The sequence below is a fragment of the Equus caballus genome, chromosome 8, assembly GCF_041296265.1.
Source record: "Equus caballus isolate H_3958 breed thoroughbred chromosome 8, TB-T2T, whole genome shotgun sequence".
In the NCBI taxonomy this organism is placed as follows: Eukaryota; Metazoa; Chordata; class Mammalia; order Perissodactyla; family Equidae; genus Equus; species Equus caballus.
This window is the reverse complement of record NC_091691.1, coordinates 43,959,244-43,979,682: the sequence shown is the minus strand read 5'-3', so window position 1 is coordinate 43,979,682 and position 20,439 is coordinate 43,959,244. Positions and strand designations below refer to the sequence as shown.

The 20,439-nt window shown below is 38.5% G+C and overlaps 1 protein-coding gene across 12 annotated transcripts in view; it reads left to right on the top strand.

The window, feature by feature from the left end:
• PIEZO2 (piezo type mechanosensitive ion channel component 2) overlaps positions 1-20,439 on the top strand; it is a 418,970-nt gene that overhangs the window by 135,738 nt on the left and 262,793 nt on the right. For all 12 annotated transcript variants that reach the window (XR_011420922.1, XR_011420921.1, XM_070220589.1 and 9 more), the window contains exon 3: positions 9,968-10,093. Coding sequence is in view for 10 of the 12 variants with exons in the window: in XM_070220589.1 (XP_070076690.1) it covers positions 9,968-10,093 (126 nt within the window). In the remaining 2 variants the exon portion in view is untranslated. The remainder of the gene's footprint in view (positions 1-9,967; positions 10,094-20,439) is intronic.

The following is a 20,439-nucleotide window of genomic DNA, read 5'->3' as shown; positions in this document are numbered from 1 at the left end:
GAGAAAGCATTTGACAAGATACAGCATCCATATATGATAAAATCTCTGATTAAAATGGGTATAGAAAGAAAGCACCTCAACATAATAAAGGTCATATATGACAAACCCACAGCAAATATCATTCTCAATGGAGAAAAACTGAAAGCTATCCCTCTAAGAACAGGAACCAGACAAAGATGCCCACTTTCAACACTCTTATTTAACATAATATTGGAAGTCTTAGCCAGAGAAATTAGGCAAGAAAAAGGGATCCCAATTGGAAAGGAAGAAGTGAAACTGTCACTATTTGCAGATGACATTATTTTATATATAGAAAACCCTAAAGAACCCACTAAAATTACACTTTTAGTAATCATAAATGAATATGGTCAAGTTTCAGCATAGAAAATCAACATACAAAAATCAGTTGCTTTTCTATACACTAACAACGAAGTAGCAGGAAGAAATTAAGAATGCAATCTCATTTACAATTGCAGCAAAAAGAATAAAACACTTAGGAATAAACTTAACTAAAAAGGTGAATGATCTGTACACTGAAAGCTATAAAACATTGTTGAAAGAAATTGAAGAAGACACAGAGAATTGGAAAGATATTCTGTACTCCTGTATTGGAAGAATTAACATAGGTAAAATGTCCATACTTCCTAGAGCAATCCATAGATTCAGTGCAATCCCTATCAAAGTTCCAACATTTTTCACACAAATAGAACAGAGAATCCTAAAATTTATGTGGAACAACAAAAGACTCCTAATAGCCAAAGGACTCTTGAGAAAAAAGAACAGAGCTGGAAGTATCACACTTCCTGATTTCAAAATATACTACAAAGCTATCATAACCAAAACAGTATGGTACTGGCACAAAAACAGACACACAGATCAATGCAACAGAATCGAGATCCGAGAAATAAACCCACACCTCTATGGACAGCTAATTTTCCAGAAGGGAGGCAGGAACATACAATGGAGAAAGGAAAGTCTCTTCAATAAATGGTGTTGGGAAAACTGGACAGCCACATGCAAAAGAATGAAAGTAGACCACTATCTTACACCATACACGAAAATCAACTCAAAATGCATTAAAGACTTGAATGTAAGACCTGGAACCATTAAACGTCTAGAAGAAAATCTAGGTAGCACACTCTTCGACATCAGTTTATTTACAAGTACCACATCTGACCAGGCAAGGGAAACAACAGAAGAAATAAACAAATGGGACTACATCAAAGTAAAAATGTTCTGCACAGCAAAGGAAACCATCAACAAAACAAAAAGACAACCTACAAACTGGGAGAAGATATTTTCAAATCATATATCTGATAATGGGTTAATATCCAAAATATATAAAGAACTCATACATCTCAACATCAAAAAAACTTCACAACCCAATTAAAAAATGGGCAAAAGATCTGAACAGAGATTTCTCCAAAGAAGATATACAGATGGCCAACAGGTACATGAAAACATGTTCAACATCATTAACTATCAGGGAAATTTTTAATCAAAACTACAATGAGGTACCACCTCAGTCCTCTCAGAATGGCTGTAATTAACAAGATAGGAAACAACAAGTGTTGGAAAGGATGTGGAGAGACAGGAACCCTCATACACTGCTGGTGGGAGTGCCAACTGGTGCAGCCACTATGGAAAACAGTATGGAGATTTCTCGAAAAATTAAAAATAGATCTACCATATGATCCAGCTATTCCACTGCTGGGTATTTATCTGGAGAACTTGAAAACACAAATGCATAAAGATACATGCACCCCTATGTTCATTGCAGCATTAGTCACAATAACCAAGGCTTGGAAGCAACCGAGGTGCCCGTGAAGGGATGAATGGATAAAGAAGATGTGGTATATATACATAATGGAATACTACTCAGCCATAAGAAATGATGAAATCTGGCCATTTGTGAGAACATGGATGGACCTTGAGGGTATTATGCTAAGTGAAATAAGCCAGAAGGAGAAAGTCAGATACCTATGATCTCACTCATAAGTGGAAGATAAAAACAATGACGAACAAACGCATAGAAACAGAGATTGGATTGGTGGTTACCAGAGGGGAAGGTGGGAGGGAGGAGGGTGAAAGGGGAGTTTAAGCACATGTGTGTGGTGATGGATTGTAATTAGTCTTTGGGTAGTGAACATGACGTAATCTACACAGAAATTGAAATATATAATGATGTACACCTGAAATTTATATAATTTTATAAACAAATGTTACCACAATAAAAAAAAAGATCAGAGCAGAGCTAAATGAAACAGAGAATAGAAAGACAACAGAGAGAATCAGGGGCCAACCTGGTGGTGCAGTGGTTAAGTTTGCACGTTCCACTTCTCTGCGGCCCAGGGTTTGCCAATTTGGATCCCGGGTGTGGACATGGCACCACTTGGCACACCATGCTGTGGTAGGCCTCCCATGTATAAAGCAGAGAAAGATGGGCACGGATGTTAGCTCAGGGCCAGTCTTCCTCAGCAAAAAGAGGAGGATTGGCAGTAGTTAGCTCAGGGCTAATCTTCCTCAAAAAAAAAGAAAAAAAAGAGAGAGAATCAAAAAAACCAAAAGTTGGTTCTTTGAATAGATCAACAGAATTGACAGTACTTTAGTTAAACTCACAAATCAAAAAAGAGATGACATAAATGGTAAAATGGGAAATGAAAGTGGGGACAGTATTGCCAACATTACAGAATTAAAATAATTATATGCGAGTACTAGGAACAAGGATTCACCAACAAATTAGATAACCTAAATGAAATGAAGAGATTTCTAGAAACACACATTATCAAAATTGACACAAAAGTAATTAGAAAATATGAACAGATTTGTAAGAGTAAAGGATTGAATCAATAACCAAAAACCTTTCAACAAAGACAAGTCCTGTACCAGATAACTTCACTGACATAGTCTATCAAATAATTAAATAAAAGTTAATACCAATACTTCTCAAAGTTTTCAAAAAATAGAATGAGAAGAAACACTTCCTTAACTTCCTTATTCATTCTGTGAGACCAGTATTACCCTGATAACAAAGCCAAAGACAACACAAGAAAAAGTAAAACCAACTGCAGACCAGGATCCCTTATGAATATAGATGCAAAAGTTCTCAATGAAATACTAGCAAACCTAATCTAACAGCACATTAAAAGGATTAAACACTGTGACCAAGTGGGATTTTTCCTAGCATAAAAGGGTGGTTCAACATAAGAAAATCAATTAATGTAAACAAACCATCTGAATAGAACAAAAGGGAAAAAAAAACCATGATTGTCTCAATTGACCCAGAAATAGCATTTGATAAAATTCACCTTACTTTCTTGATAAAAGCACTCAGAAATCGAGGAAAAGAAGGAAACTTTCTCAACCTGATAAAAGCCACATATGGAAAACCCACAGCTAGCATCCTTCTCAATGGTGAGAGACTGAGAACTTTCTCCTACTATCGGGAGCAAGATTAGGATGTCTGCTGTTATGGGGTGAATTGTGGTCCCCCAAAATGCATATGTTGAAGCCTTAACCCTAAATGTCACAGAATGCATTTGTAGATAGAGCCTTTAAAGAAGTAATTAAGTTAAAATGAGGCCATTAGGGTAGGTACTAATCCAATCTGCCTGGTGTTATAAAAAGAGGATGTCCGGATGCACTCCAGGGATGCCCTCACAGAGAGAAAGGACCATGTGAGGACACAGCTAGAAGGCAGCCATCCCCAAGCCAGGGAGAGAGGCCTCAGAAGAAATCAGACGTGCTGACATCTTGATCTTGGATGTCTGGCCTCCGGAACTGTGAGGGAATAAATTTGTGTTGTTTCAACCACCTGGCTACGGTTGGTACTTGGTTACAGCAGCCCTGGCAAACTAATCAATCTGCCTTCACCACTGCCACTCAGTATTGCACAGCAAGTTCTGGCCAGAGAAATTAGGCAAGAAAACAAATAAAAGACCGCCAAATTGGAAAGGAAAAACTCTCTCTATTTGCAGATGGCATGTTTCTATATATAAGAAGCCCAGAGAATCCAGAGTATTGCTACTAGAGCTAATAAACAAATTCAGCAAAGTTGCAGGGTACCAGATTAACACAAGAAAATCTGTTGTGTTTCTGTACACAGGCAATGAAAAATCTGTAGCAGAAATTAGGAAGACAGTTCAATTTATACTAGCACTCAAAAGATAAAAATACCTAGGAATAAATTTAACCAGGGAACTGAGAGACTTGTGTGCTGAAAATATTAAACATGCTGACAGAAAGAAGATCTAAAAAAATGACAAGACACCGTGTGCTTATGGAATGGAAGATTTAATATTGTTAAGATGTCATTACTATTCAAAATGATTTATGGATGCAATGCAATCTCAATTAAAATTCCAATTGCCCTTTTTGCAGAAATAAAAAAGCTAATCTTCAAGTTTATATGAAATTGCAAGGGATCCCAAATAGCCAAAACAGTATTGAAAAACAAGAACAAAGTTGTAGCACTCACATTTCCTGGTTTTAATACCTACTACAAAGCTACAGTGATGAAAACATTGTGGTAGTTCCATGAGGATAGAAATATAGACCAATAAAATAGAGTTGAGCGTCATTTCCAAAGAAGATATGCTTATGGCCAAGAAGCATATGAAAAGATGCCCAATGCCGTTAGTCCTTGGGGAAATGCAAATCAAAACCACAAAGAGATACCCTTTGACATTCACTAGGATGACTATTATGATAATAAATAGTAATTTTAAAAAACGAAAAAGTAACAAGTGTTGGCAGAGATGTGGAGACATTAGAATCCTTGTACATAGATGATATGAATGTAAAATGGTACATCTGCTATGGGAAATAGTTTGCTCCTCAAAAGGCTAAACATATAATTACCATATGATCCAGCAATTCCATTCCTGGGTATGTACATAAAGTAATTGAAAAAAGGTACTCTAACAAATACATGTACGCACATGTTCAAACAGTACAATTTACAGTAGCCAAAAGGTGTGCACAACCTAAATCTCCATCAGCAAGTGAATAGATGAACACAGGTTAATGCATACAATGGAATAGTATTCAGTCATAAAAAGGAATGAAGTACTGACACGTGCTACAACATGGATGAACCTTGAGAACATTATGCTGAGTGAAAGGAAGTCAGACACTAAGGGTCACATATTGTATGATAACATTTATATGAAATTTCCATAGAGACAGAAAGCTGACATGGTTGCCAGGGGTGAGGAGGAGGAGGAATGGAGAATAACTGCTTAACTGGTGCTTTTGGAGTGAGGAAATGTTTCAAAAGTAGATAGAGGCAAGAGTCGTGCACCATTGTAAATGTACTAAATGACACTGAAATTTTCACTTTAAAACAGTTCATTTTATGTTATCTGAATTTTACTTCAATTAAATGTGTATATATATAAATACATATTAGAATATCTCCAATGTATATCCATCCTTTTGCAATCAGGAAATGTTACTGTAAGGGAATACTTGACAAGCAAAACCTAATTGTTTATACAGCATTATTATACATTATTTGACTATCTTGAAAAAATTTTATTTCTGTATGTTAATCCTTAGTTGTCCCCAATGGAAGCAATAAAAACTACGGTAGGATTGAGAACAAATCAACAGACTAATTCCCTTGCTTTCTGCTTCCATTTATTTTAAACTTTTCATTTTCTTAAAAGACTAATAAAGTTTAATTTCATTAAGCTATGTTTTTATTTAAGTAACTGACTACAAGCCAAAACTATATTATGTCAAAAGGTAGAAAAATATAAAGAAATGCATTTTAGAATGAAATATGCATTTTAATTATATTTTTCTTTCTGTTTATGACATTTTAGATCTCTAAGCTTCATTTTTTACGGCAATTACATGTTTTTCCTGAGAGCATTTTATGGGCTCCTCTGCTCTTGGTCCGTGTGAGCAGCGCTCACTGAAGCTTTTGAGTCAACATTAGAAACACAAAGATAAATATCCTGAGCTCAGAGCCTGGGGAGAGCCAGGGCAGCAGGAGCAATTACCATGGCGATAGACGAGCGTGGCTTACATCGTTGTCGAAAAGAATTAGAAATGAGCTGTGTGGTTCCTCGTGATACGGCACAGGTTGTAACGGAAACTCCCCTTGGGCTACTGAGAAATCACTCTCTCCAGCACGGGTTTGTTGAATGTACGCCCAAGAGACATTCAGCTTATGTTCTCTCAATATTTTGGGTGAAGTTTTCAGTTTTCTTTCCTGACATGAGATTAGTAATACAGTCATTCAGAGTATACAAAGCAGTTTTCTTACCCCTAAACTGGGATTTTATGTGGAAATGAGATAACGTAACTTCTGATTAGATCTTAAAGATCTATGGGTGTGTTTACACATGTATTTTAAATATAAAATTATATCTATATCATATGTGTATAGTTAGCTTATATGTTTATTATGTAAATATAAATATAAAATGTATTTATAAACATATAAATTCATAAGTATACCATATATTTATCATGTATATATTTGTCATATAAATAAATCTTATTTATATATAAAATTTTAGGGTTTCAAAGGCCTGGAGACTCTAATTAGGTCCCCAAAATTGCATGGCCAGTGGCAGACCAAGGACCAGAGTGTTGGTCATCTAGTCCAATATTTGTCTAGTCCTTTCCATCTCTGGGTGAAGAGAGTTGAAACAATTTAGTCTTCAATTCACAGAAGGGTTTTATTATAGGATCAGCCAAAGTGCTTCTCTTGCTTTATTGATTTACTCTTGTTCATATCATATTCGATTCTCATTCCTATTTTCTACCTTCCCATATGAAACTACTCAGATACGCTTGACACATATGTTGAATACACCAAAACATATTTGTGTGAAACATACATGTTATTTTATCCATGTCTGTGTTCATAATTTATCTGAATTATTTTGTGCTACGTGTCTCATCTTGTTTCTCGTTATTTTTAGCGAGTGTTTTTAAGACCCAGCTATGTTGTTCAATGTTCTTCTGCCTTAATGCACCTAATGGTGCAAATATTTCAGACACATTCACTGCATTGTTACATAGCCATCGCTTCAGTGGTGGAAAATTAGAATATCTCCGATTGCCTGCTACTACAGACAATGACATGAATGTCATTATTCGAGTCCCCATGTAGGCCTGTCGCAAACCTTCCTCTGGAGTGTGATGACTAAGTCACAGAATTTTGGCCTCCTTCAGAACTCACATCCAGAAAGGCTCCACCAGTTCTGGCCTACTGTGAAAACATCGTTTCCCTTCAGAAAAACTCAATATTTTGAATTTTTATAATTTTTGCTAATATGATGGGTCTAAAATGTTAGCTCATTTCTGTTTTCATGATAATTTCTCTGCTAACAGCTTTAGCTTTTCTGTGTAAACATATCACCCACCCGGGTTCCCTGTAATCTGCTTGTTTAGACATTCTGCCCCCTTCTCTCTCAGTTGACCTGCCTTCTTCTTGTTGATATGTAGTCATTCTTTATCTGTTCTAAATATTAATCTCATGTATATCTTAAATGTCCCAACTAATCATCTGTCTGTGAATTTTATTTATGGTGGCATTTGTTTAATCTTTGATTTTAATACAGTCAAATTCGTCTTTTTTTTTCCTTATAGCTTATGTTTTGGGGCCTAGTTTTAGAAGGCAAGCCTCCTAGCAAAGGCACAAGGTTGTTATCCCATATTTTCATGTGTTAACTTTAGAATTTTATCTTCCGCATTTAGGTCTTTATTCATCTAGAGGTCACCTTGGTGGCAGGAATCCAGGGTTATTTTTGTCTGTATTTATTGAGCCAGTTTTCTTCTGCTAGATAGCTTATCTTTTTCCTCCTGACTTGTGGGGTAAAATTTGACATTTATCAAGTTTATATAAATAAATTTGTTTCTTCTGAGCTCTGTATGATATTCCATTTGACTTTTTTTTTTTCCCTCTCCATAAGGAATCTAAGTTTCTGATTGTTTTGTCTTAACTTATGGGTGTATAGTATATCTTAATGTCTGCTAGGACAAACAACCACGCCCACTCTTGATCTAATTTCTCAAAACTTCAAAATTGACCTGGAAATTCATAGACTTCTTTCTTCCAAATATATTTCTAAAATAAGTTTCTTGAGTTCCTCAAAAAATCTTTTTGTATATATTTTGAAATATGTTTGTCAAAGGTCTAAAGTTTCTCCTGGTATTTTATTTGAAGTTACATTGAATTTGTAGACTAAATTTGGGGAAAATTGTCATTTTTATCATATTAAGTCATTTCATTCACCAGTGTGGCATATCTCTTCATTTATTCATGTCTTCTTGTTTTTCTATTGAATTTTATAATTTTGTCCATAAAGATCTTGCACATTCTTAGTTAAGGTTAGTTCATAGATACTGTAATCAGTCAGGGTTCAACCTGTAGGAGATTATATATATATTATATATTTGTCTATATACGATTTATTATAAAGAATTGGCTTATACTGTTGATTATGCAAGCTGGCTAAGAAAGCCAAAATCTGTAGGGTAGGCTGTCCAGAAGGGAAAGTCATGGTCATGGACAAGCCTAAATTCATAGGCACAGGCTGAAGCTAATGTCAACAGGGGACAGAATTTCCTCATTGTTTCTTTCTTCCTCCTGGTTTCCAGGCCTTCCAACTGATTGAATCAGGCCTGCCCAGATTATCACAGATAACATCCTTACTTAATGTCAGTTGATAATAGACTTTAGTCACTTCTATAAATTCACAAAAACATTTAGTTTAGTGTTTGATTGAATAATCAGGGACTGTAGCCTAGCCAAACTGACTAAAACCAAAGCACTAAAACACTGGCAAAACCATTACAATACAGTTTTGGTTGCTAATTTAAGTGATGTCTTGTTTTCTATTTGGTTATTGCTAATGCATAGGTGCTGTATTGACTTTCGTAAGATGATATTGTATCTGAATCATTTTCTTGTATTTGCTCTAATAGTTGGTCTGTGGTTTCAGTTTGACATTCTACATTGATAATATCATCTGTGAGTAATTCCATTTGATCATATTGTCTGCAAATAATTCTAGTTATTACAACTCTTTATTCTTTTTTCTTGTCTTATAACATTGGCCAGCACACCTATTGATATGTTAAGTGGCAAGAGTGTCAAGTGTCCTTGATCAATCTCTGACATTAATGGGACTATGTCTAAAATTCCACCATAAACAGATTGTTTGCTTTAGTTATGGTGTAAATCTGTTATCATCTTAAGAACATTTCCTTCTATTCCTAGTTTTCTGAGTGTTGTTTTCTTTGATGATAAATAGATTTTGAAGTTTATGAAATGCTTCTTCTGTATCTATTGAGAAAATCATACTATCAGCCCTCTAGGGTATGACTTACACTTATAGATTTATTAATGGTAAAAGACACTTGTTTTTCTGCAATAAACCCTAGCTTATTATATGTTATAATTTTACTATGCTATTTCAGTTGATTAGCAATTATATCTGTAAATAATTTGTGTCTGTGTTCATAAGTAAAATGGGCTTATAATTTCTTTTCCTCTTCTAGCCTTATTTAACTTTGAATTTAAAGTTACTCTAACTTCATGAAATGTTTTAGGCAACTTTCCTTCGTTTTTTACTCTCTGGAACTACTCTTATAAGATAGGGATTATCTGCCTTCAAAATTGGCAGAAGTCCCTTATAAAATTTTCTGGGCCAAGGACTTTTTGTGGTTTCATTTTGTGGTAACATGTCATATGATGAAGAGGGAAGCATCTTTCTTTTACATCGAGTTTTTAATCAATGTTATTTGTATAATTTTACAAAGGGAATAAGATAGCTTTTAGGTTTAGACTAGTAATTAAGAGAGTAATTGTTACGTGTCATATGCTTTGGAGTCAGTCTACAGAGTAGATTACATAGAAACATGTTCCATGTGGAACTGTAGGAAGATCAGAATGGGTGTGTTTCATCCTAAGTTCTCTCACAGTCTCTGTTCTTTTCTCCCCTAGGACATACGGGACGGTTGTTGAAGTCTCTGTGCTTCACCAGTCTGTCCTTCCTGTTGCTGCACGTCATCTTTCACATCACATTGGCCAGCCTGGAAGCTCAGCACCGTATCGCGCCTGGTTACAACTGTGAGTATTATGGTGGTTTTGTTTCATATTAGGTATGTTCATAATAAAGTTATGTGTCATAACACTCATAGAAATCTATGTAATAATTACATTGTAAAATTCATGGCAAGTTTTGGTCATTTGGCAATCCAGTATACTATAAATACATATCAAGGAAGTCTGCCATGGAGAATTGGGTAGTGCAAACAACTTAATGAATGAATTTTCAACATATATTAGATCTTAGGCCCCTATCTGTAGGTAGGACATTATCATTGGGCTTAATCTAAAATATCAAGATTTGTGTATAGTTCCTGGAGCTTACAGTACAGCTAGTGAGACAGGACGTGCACAATTTCTAATATGACAAATACGGGGACAAAAGTTGAATAACATTATATGACAGTGACTCAATCCTATTCTGAAGCATAAAGTAAGATTTCATATGTCTTTATGGGAAAAATGTAATGACACGTATATTTGTTTTTCAAATTGGGAGTTCTTTATTGCTATTTTTAAAGAAATATTATGTCTTATACATATTATATTTTGAAGTTTTAATCTGAAAAAGTCAACATGTGTGTGCTTTAGTATTAGCTTTCTAAATTAACCCGCCATCAGATAAATTCTACTTAAGTTTTTGTAGAACGTGCGATTGTCATTTGAAAAACAGAAGCATTTCAAACAGAGAGAATAAAATCCATGTTTTAAGTTAAACCTAAAGAAACCCTGAGATGCTTGAAATAGACCATAATAGCAGTTTTAAATTGTCAGTTTTTCTTTGAGGAATCCATTTGTGGTTTTCAAATTTCCTGATCGTTCATAAGTGCCAGTACAAGTAATAACCTACCCCTCCCTGTAAACTAAAAAGGAGATCAAAACTCTCCATGAATCAAAGAGTATTAACATTAATATAGTGAGAGATTCTTTGGTAAAATCCATACTCATAAATTATTCAGTATCCCTTGCTGCCTGACTTTTAGAGAGTTAAACTTTACAGAGCTCGACTTTGTATTCATTTTGGCCACTTAATTGAGTTCAGACGTCCTTGGACAATAATGCCTATCAAAATGATTTTTAATTTGAGATCTGTGATTTAAGATATTTGAGATATAATTTGTGTGCTATAACATGTGCCCGTTTAAGGAATACGATTCACTGGTTTTCGTGTTGTGCACCCCCCGCTGCCATCTAATTCCAGAACACTTTCATCGCCTCAATAAGAAACCCAGCACCCACGAAGATTACTCCCCGTCCCCTCACCACCCATCCCTAGGCAACCATTAATTTACTTTCTGCCTGTTCTGGAGATTTCATCTAAACAGAATCATACAGTATGTGGCCTTTTGTGTCTGGTTTCTTTCAGTTAATGTGTTTTCAAGGTCCATCCATGTTGTAGCATATATCAGTACTTCATTCCTTTTCATGGCTGAATAATATTCCATTGTTAAGATGTGGTTTTAATGTTTGGTAAAAGTCACTTTATTATTAAAAATTTGATAAAATATAGTGTTTAAATAATAGTGCTTTAGTTATGTTATAATGATAAAGAGGATTTACTACATTTGGCCAGGTTCAAATCTTTTTGGACTTAGAAATGTTAGCAGTGATATTTTATAGTGCTTCACAATAAAAAAATCCTTGGGTATTTCTTGAGAAGGCATTTCCAGGACCATAAGGAAGGATTTTTGAGCCGTAAGTGTTATCTGAATGAAAGGCTATTTCATGAATAATAAGTTCTCCATCACGGGAAATATTTAATCACAGGATATGTTACAACTCATCAAATTTTTAAAATTTGAGTTTATAAATTTCTGTCATGCCTGTTTCTACGGATAATTTAAGGTGCTGAGTGATACCGTAAAGAGGACTGTTCTGGAGGGTGTCTGGGTGAAGAAGTGAAATTCATCGTTTCTTCTGACCCAGAGAGTCTAGGCATCCCTATTTTTATTAAAAAATATGATTTTACACAGTTTTACAAAAGTCAAAATAAAAATGTAATATGAACTGTTAAAACAATATTCCCATTTCCACATTTATAAATATATTTACTCTATGTATAGTCTCCCCTATAAAGTATAGATAGAGATAGACAGACAGAAAGAGACACAAACTTAACATACACCCCCCCACACACACACGCACACGCCTGCACACAGGCACACACACATACACACATACAGAGGTTTGTTCTTGCTTTGTCTCCTCTTTCCCAGGCAAGGATCCAAATTGCCTAGATCCCTTGGATGGTCCTACATGAGTACCGTGAAGAAGCCTGTGCTTCTCAGTGGTGAAGGGTGGAGGCCATCTCAGGTGCAGGCGGAGCTGCCCTCCTGACCTGCCTCTTCCTGAGCATTCCTTGCAGCCCAACCTTGGGAGTTAGAACTGCCTCTCGTCGCCTCACAGCCTGGATAGTTGGGCGTCTCGATACCAAGATATTTCCGTGTCTGTCTCCGGGATATTTTCATTCATGCACAATTGCCCTCTACTGTTATTCTCCACTGCAGTATAACTGGAACATGTCCAAATCTGATGTCCCCATGTAAAAACTCTATTCTATTCCACAAAGAGCCAATCTAATAAAGTCATAATAGTAAATGTTATTTCTACTAAGTTGAATTCTACTTTGAAGTTTATTTCTGCAAAAGTTAACATTCCAATTTGAAGTTCCAATACTTTTGACGAAGTAACCAACAGAGAAGGGATATGCTGAAGACTGAGTTAGAAAAGAACTTTGAGCTCTTTGCTTCCAACCATAGGCGCCTTGAAAGTGAGTTTATAGAAATCATAAATTTTGTCTGAAAAATGAGTGATGCATGCAACAGGATTGGCTCATCAGGTGTTAGAGATTTGTTTGGTTCAGTTTCATGTGTAGCATTTAAAGTAATACATTCCTGAAAAGGGATAAAAGAGAAGGGCAAACAAACTTCAGAGCTTTGCAAACTGGTTTAGTCCAAGATTGACACAGACCAGGTTTTCAGCCTAGAGCATTTTTTAATGATCAAGTTATATAAACTCCTGCAAACACTGTTAGAGTGGGTAATGGAAACACTGACTTTTAATTTAGAGTTGGCTTCACCTCACTAATGTTATTGTTTCTGCAGCATTTGAAGTTTCAATTACACCGTCAGAGTTGTAAACACACTCAGCTCTTTTGATATCCCCTAGTGGAAGTTTAGGCGTTTTTGGTATCTACAGATGCTAAGTAGCAAAATTTCAAATAAAAAGACAAAAAGTATCTTCCTGTGCATTTTGAATGTTTTCCCCACGTTCAAGATATTGGTAAATTAGAGTGGAATAAGCCAGACAGGTGAGGTCTTGGCCATTGTCAGTGGTCTCGAGTCCAGGACCTCCAGGCGCTCCCTTCTGCGTGTTTGGCTTTGTTTCCCAGCTCCTCCTCTCCCCGTTTAAACTCCTGCTCCGCACCCTCATCATGGCAGAAGCTCCCAGTGCCCCTCAGGAACCTGAGACACGTGTCTGGGGGCAACAGTAGCATTTATAAATTGGAGTCACTGCGAGCTCTCGTTCCCCCAGAGCCCTGTGCTTATTAACTGCCAGTAGTAAAGGCTTTTCAAACCACCCTGTTTGGCTTTTGAGGAGCTGGCAGGTTTGTTAAAGGTGCCATTATGCAGAACTGAAACTCAACACCCCTCCCTCTTTCTCCCTCTCCTTTTTCATTTCCAAATGGCTCTCTTACAGGTAAGTGAGGAAGTCGGTGGGGCAGGGGGAACCTCTGTAAATTTTCCTCAAACATGTGTTGTGCCGCTTACTAAAATATTTTCATTCCATCAAAACTATACTATTTAAATAAATGTGAACCCGGTTTCAATTATGTCATTACAGATTCCATAGAAGTAGTCTGTTTGACTCGGTGGTGGATGTGTGGCAGTGTTAGTGAAATTTCAAGGCCAGTCTGGATTCTTGGGCTGTGCTAAAGCGTGCTATTGATTGAAAGGAACCTTTGAGTTCAAAACTCTGAAGGAAGGATTTGTGGTGATAATAGCTGCTAGTTATAGAGTGCCTACTAGCTATCGGACCCCAGGGGTCATCATATCCCTTTTCCAATTAATGACTCCCTTTTTCTTGTTGCAGATTGGCTCCATGATTCTTTAAGTAGAGGACTCCAGCCTCAGGGTCCCATCCCATTTCCTAAGCAAGTCTTTAGGGTGGGTCGGGCTGTGCAGACGGCTGGGCATGGCCTGCAGGAGTGGCCTGAGGGGGTGAGTGGGAGCTGTGCTCCAGCCGAGGCTCCGATCACCCGGCTAGACGCCCTCTGCTAGGCTGGATCCAGCTGGAGACGGGAATCATTTTATTCCTACAAAGAGGCTAGTCTACTGGCCAAACCTTGCCCCTCTAGGGCTGTGCCTTTTCATGATCTCTCTTCTCCAAGGAGGTGCCTTTCTTTTGTATAAATACAGCACCCAGTCTGCACGTCTTGTTGAGGTAGGGATGAGAGTGTGATGGAGGAGGTAGGGATGAGGGCTATGATGGAGGAGGTAGGGATGCGGGTTATGATGGAGGAGGTAGGGATAAGGATTATGATGGAGGAGGTAAGGATGAGGGCAGTGTTGAGGGTGATGATGGAGAAACAGGCTCTGGGAGAGCAAGTGAGTTGCACAAAGCCACCGTGTGTCTGAGCTGGGATCTGAGCACTCATCTGTCTGACTTTCCACTCTTTGTAGAAGTCCTTATTTGTCATCTGTTTAGGATTGTTTCTTCCATTACACTTTGTAGGGTTACCACACAAAACTGGGATTCTCTTGCCTGATGTGCATTAAAAAACCCTCAATTATTATGGCATCAGCTTTTGGGAAAAGAAATCAACTTTATTCTGTGAGATCAATCTGTGGGGGGTGGGGGGATGTGTGCCTTCAGACCTGGCTCCCCGATTCAGGATTTGGGGCAAAATTTAAGAGGTTAGGGAGAACAGGCTGGCACACGGAAACCTGGCAGGACAGTTTTGATGGGTGGGCTTTAAACGTTTATAGTAAGGTTCTAAACATTTATGGTAAGACGGGGAAGGAATTTTAACACTGGATCATCCTGAATGACAGAGGCCTCACTTCTGATAAGAGTCTAACTTCTAAGTTCCACTCACGTCTTGGTCCTTTGGTTCCATGGGGAGGAGAATCTTTCGTTCTGCAATCATTTCAGGTCAAGATTTCTTCTTTTGTGCACACTCCGGCTACGTGACTTTGCAAATTTTCTGAAAGACAATTCTAAATCAGTCTGTTGATAGGAGATGGGGTATCTAGAGTTCCAACTCCTCTCATTCTAAGAGTACGGGACACTCAGACCAGAAGTCCATTGACTGAAATGTTGTTCTAGGCCTTAATCCTTTATCCTGGTGCACTTCTGTCCTCCAAACAAATGAGGCTCACGATGCTGAGACTTAAGATTTGAAGCATCAGCACGTGACAAGAAGTCTAAGGGACAGCCATGAGCCTAGGCATTCAGCCCCCAGTCCCCATGTCCCCATGACTGTGGGCTGGACACCTGGAGTGAGCCACTCCTGTGGCTCTGCTTTCTGGGGCCATTGCTGACTTGTCCCTTGGCATGTAGCCAGAAACTTGGTCCCATGCTTTGCTTATCATGGATCGTGATAACTGGAGAGGAACCCCTAGATTTGCAGTCATGGCAGGTCCATCCTCATAAAAATAATTCCACAGCCTAAGAACATTTTTTATTTTTATTTTTTATATTTGACACAGTACTATGGAAGAAAGAATTAATATTTATGAAATGGGAGACAAAATATGTAAAAGGCAGCTAGCCCCATGCTTGCCTGAGGAGTCATTCCCAGGATCACTGTCTGCTGCCTGCTTTCTTAGGAAGGGTGGCCCCAAGGCTCCATGAGGCGGCGTCTGGGAGGGTCTTGATTCTTCTCATCCCTCTCTTCTGCTCTCCCCTGGGAGCCTCCTGGAAGCAGGTGCTGCTCCTCAGGGCAACAGTTAAAAATAAACCAACAAACAAACCTGGACCACCTTGTAATTCTTCTTCTGGCCATCTGTGCCAGGATGAGGACACCAGTCTCATTTTCTCTGAACTAAAATAGTCTAAAACCATCTGGATTGAATATACACCTTCTGATCACATTTATAATAAGAGAAATTAGCCTTAGGTGTTATTTCCCTCAGCCCCTGGTAAGTGAGGCAGATTGCTTTTCCCATCCACTGACACACTTAGGCACATGCCAGTCTGCGATGGAGCCTGATGTTTGGTGCTGTGGGCAAGGCTGTTCCAGTCTAAGATGAATTTATGATCAGTAGACTCTGGATGGAAAGCGTTGCTAAAAGAGAACTCTGGTAACCTGATATTTCATGGAGTTGACTTTCTTGGAATAATGAATACATTCAGTTTTTACCGCCAAAAGCTGGACACAGCCAAGAAGGAGGATTGAGAGGGTGGCACCCTGTGAAGAGAAACCCCATCAGGGTGAAAATCTCTTAGGCCGGTGCCTTGTTGATATCTCGACTTTGCTTAGAGTGATAGTCATACAGTGTTGTTCAGTTTACATAGCATTTTTCAAATAGAATATCTCATTTTATTGTGAGAAATAGTGTTCATGAGAATTGTTTATATTATGCAATATATGTGTAAATTTAGGATCTTACATGGCTGTGGGCAAATTACTCATCCCTGTGCTTCAGTTTCCTTAACTTTAAAATGTAGGTAATAACAGTCCACCATCTCAAAGCATTGTTGTGGGGGTTGCATTAATATAGTCCGCATACTTAGAACAATGCCAGACCCCTAGTAAGTGCTCAATAAGTACAAGCTATTATTATTGTTGTTGTTATTGTTATAATTATTATTATGAGAGGAGTCATATTTCTTGCCCAAGGTCACATACAACTACAAGGTAGCAAAAACAACTTGGAATCAAATCCCGTCTCCAAATTATACACAATCACGTGGGAAAAACTTGGAAATTATGAGACATATGAAACTTACATGGTACCAAATAATTCTCTATTACAGCCTTTATCTCAGTTTCTTATTAATTCTGTTATATTTGGGTTTATACCTACTCTATGCTGTGTGTTTGAAATGCTAGGTAACAGGGTGAAATGGTGCTGGCTGGAAGGTGGTGTCAGTGAATGGATCTTTAGTGACCCTCTACTCTCCTTCCAGTCCTTTTTTCTCTTCTTCAGCAACTTCCCCACCCGGGCACTCTCATCCCCCTGCTCCATGGCTGCAGTGTTGGGTCTGGCCTGGACTTGTGAATACATTATGGTCCTCTCCTCATTCCTTCATCTACCCCAAAGCTTGTTATCCATCCCATGCCCTCCAGCACAGAGGAATATATAATATATGTATGATTCACTATGTATTACCCTTTCTATATTATAGAATTTTAGAAGAAGGAGACAAAGGATGAAAATGTTAGGGAGAGGAGGAGCTAACATGTCTTTTGTAAAGTAAACTAATGGTTTGCTCTCATTATCTCCCTTTTCCTTACTATGTCTCTTAAAAAGGAGGGGCTCTCCCTACCATATTATTCACAGGGAAGTGAGGACCAGAGGCCATTAAGGGTCTTGACTTACATCATTCAATTGGGGGCAGAGCCAGGATTCAAATTGAGGTCTCCTGGACGCCATTGTCCATATTCTTTCCAGTACATCATACAGCCTTGTAAGTTTGCTGGGGAAAACTTTATGGAGAAATTGGGCTTTGGTTAATTAGATGTTGAGGAATAGGTAAGATTATGATATGCAAAATTTGAAGGATGTGTTGGGTGAGAGGATAATTAATCTGATTACTAACACTAGGTAAAGTGTTAATGGTTGATGAGGACTTAGTATGCTTTACTTGGTAAGTATTGATCTTTAAGAATATCTTCACCCCAAGGCAGTTCAAGATGGTGGAGTAGGAAGAACCTGAACTCACCTCCTCTCACAGACACAACAAATCTACAGCTCATACAGAACAATTCTCTCTGAAAAGAACCTGAGAACTAGCTGAACAGCTACTCCACAACACAGGACAAAAGGGCCACATCCAGACATGTAGCAGAGGCAGAAACACAGTCTCACAAAAAAACCCACCCCCAGTGTGACAACCCACAATCAGGAGGGATCTCAAAAGAACCACAGAGCGACTCCCTGAGAAGCAAGGCGTTTGTGCCTCACATCAGGTGCCCCAGCCTTTTGGAATCTGCATCAGAGCGATTAGCCTACAAAGCATCTGGTTTTAAAGATCAGCAAAGCGCACAGCCAGGACCCATAGGGCTGTAGGGAATGGAGGTTCTGCTCTTCAAGAGCTTGTGTGCACACTTGCTTGCCCCAAGACCCAGCTCAAAAGCAGCAGTTTGAAAAGAGCCTAGACCATAGGTGACCATAGGTGAAGGGGATTCATTTGCTAATCTTAAAGCATCTGCCAGAGGGGCAGAAGTCTGTTAGGACTCCTTCTGGGGATGGAGGCACTGGTGGGTGCCATTTTTGTGTTCTCCCTCTACCTTGCTAGTGCTGGCACTGGTGGGCACCATTGTTTCATTCTCACCCTAACCTGCTAGCTGAGGTGGTCAAGCAACCCTGAACCCCCAACACTGCTCCCAGGAGCAGCCGTACCTCCCCACACCACTTCTGTGAGCAGCCCCAACAGAGGTGTTGGGCAAGCATCTCTGCCCTCTCACACTGCTCCCATGAGTAGCACTGACAGACAGCAGGTGAGCAGGCTGGTCCACCCAATGCCGCTCCCATGAGCAGCCCTGACTGAGGCAGTGGACAAGCAGCCCCTCCCCACACTGCTTCTACGACCCCACCAAAGCCCTTGGGTGCATGCAGCCCACACAGGTTGTGCCCCTGGAGCACCAGGCTCTGGTGGCCAGATGGGATTGCATTTGAGGCTCCACAGATCTAAAACCATCAGAGAGACAGTTCAAGAGTCAATGAAGAACTAGGGCAAGGTTAAACAATTAGGTTCATCTCCTACACAGGGCCACTCCGTCACAACTGGGAAAGAGCTGTTTCATCTAACACACAGAAATAAATACAGAGTCAAGCAAAATGAAGAAACAAAGGAATATGTTCCAAATGAAAGAACAAGCTAAAACTCCAGAGGGAAAAAACACCTTGATGAAATGGAGATAAGTAATTTACCAGATAAAGAGTTCAAAGTAATGGTCATAAAGATGCTTACTGAACTCAGGAGAAGAATGGATGAACACAGAACTTCAACAAAGAGATGGAAAATATAAGTACCAAACAGAAGTCACAGAGCTGAAGAATACAGTAACTGAACTGAAAAATACACTAGAGGGGTTCAGTAGCAGACTAAATGAAGGAGAAGAAATAACTAATGAGCTGGAAGACAGGGCAATGGAACTATCCAATCAGAGCAGCAAAAAGCAAAAAGAATTTTAAAACGTAAAGGTAGCTTAAGAGACCTATTGGACAACATCAAGCAGAATAGCATTCACATTATAGGGGTCCCAGAAGGGGAAGAGAAGGAGAAAGGGGCAGAAAACTTATTTGAAGAAGTATTGGTTGAAAACTTCCCTAACCTGAGGAAGGAAGAAGACATCCAGTTCCAGGAATCCCAGCAAGTTCCAAACAAGATGAAGCCAAAGAGACCCACAGCAAGACACATTAGAAAATGTGAAAAGTTAGAGAGAAAGAAAGGTTCTTAAAAACAGGAAGAGAAAAACACTTTGTTACATATAAGGGAACTCCCATGAGACTATCAGCAGATTTCTCAGCAGAAACTTTGAAGGCCAGGAGAGGGTGGAAGGATATGTTCAAAGTGATGAAAGGAAAAAACTTCTAACCAAGAATACTCTACACAGTAAAGTTATCATTCAGAACTGAAGGAAAGATAAAGAGTTTTCCAGACAAGCAAAGGCTGAAGGAGTTCATCACCACTAAACCAGACTTACAAGAAAAGTTAAAGTGACTTCTTTAAGTTGAAAAGAAAGGGCACTAACTAGTAACAAGAAAGCATACGAAAGTAAAAATCTCACTAGTAAAGGTAAATATATAGTACAAGAAGTGGATTAATCATCTATAAAGCTAGTAGGAAGGTTAAAAGACAAAAGTAGTGAGAATAACTATAAATATAATAATTAGTTAAGGAATGCACAAAATAAAAAGATATGAAATGTAACATCAAAAACATAAAATGGTGGGCCAGCTCAGTGGCATAGTGAAGTGCGTGTGCTTTGCTTTGGCAGCCCGAGGTTCACAGGTTTGGATCTGGTTGTGGACATATACACCGCTCATGAAGCCATGCTGTGGCGGTGTCCCACACACAAAATAGAGGAAGATGGGCACAGATGTTAGCTCAGGGACAATCTTCCTCAAGCAAAAAGAGCAAGGTTGGCAATGGCTGTTAGCTCAGGGCCAATCTTCCTCACCAAAAAACCCAAA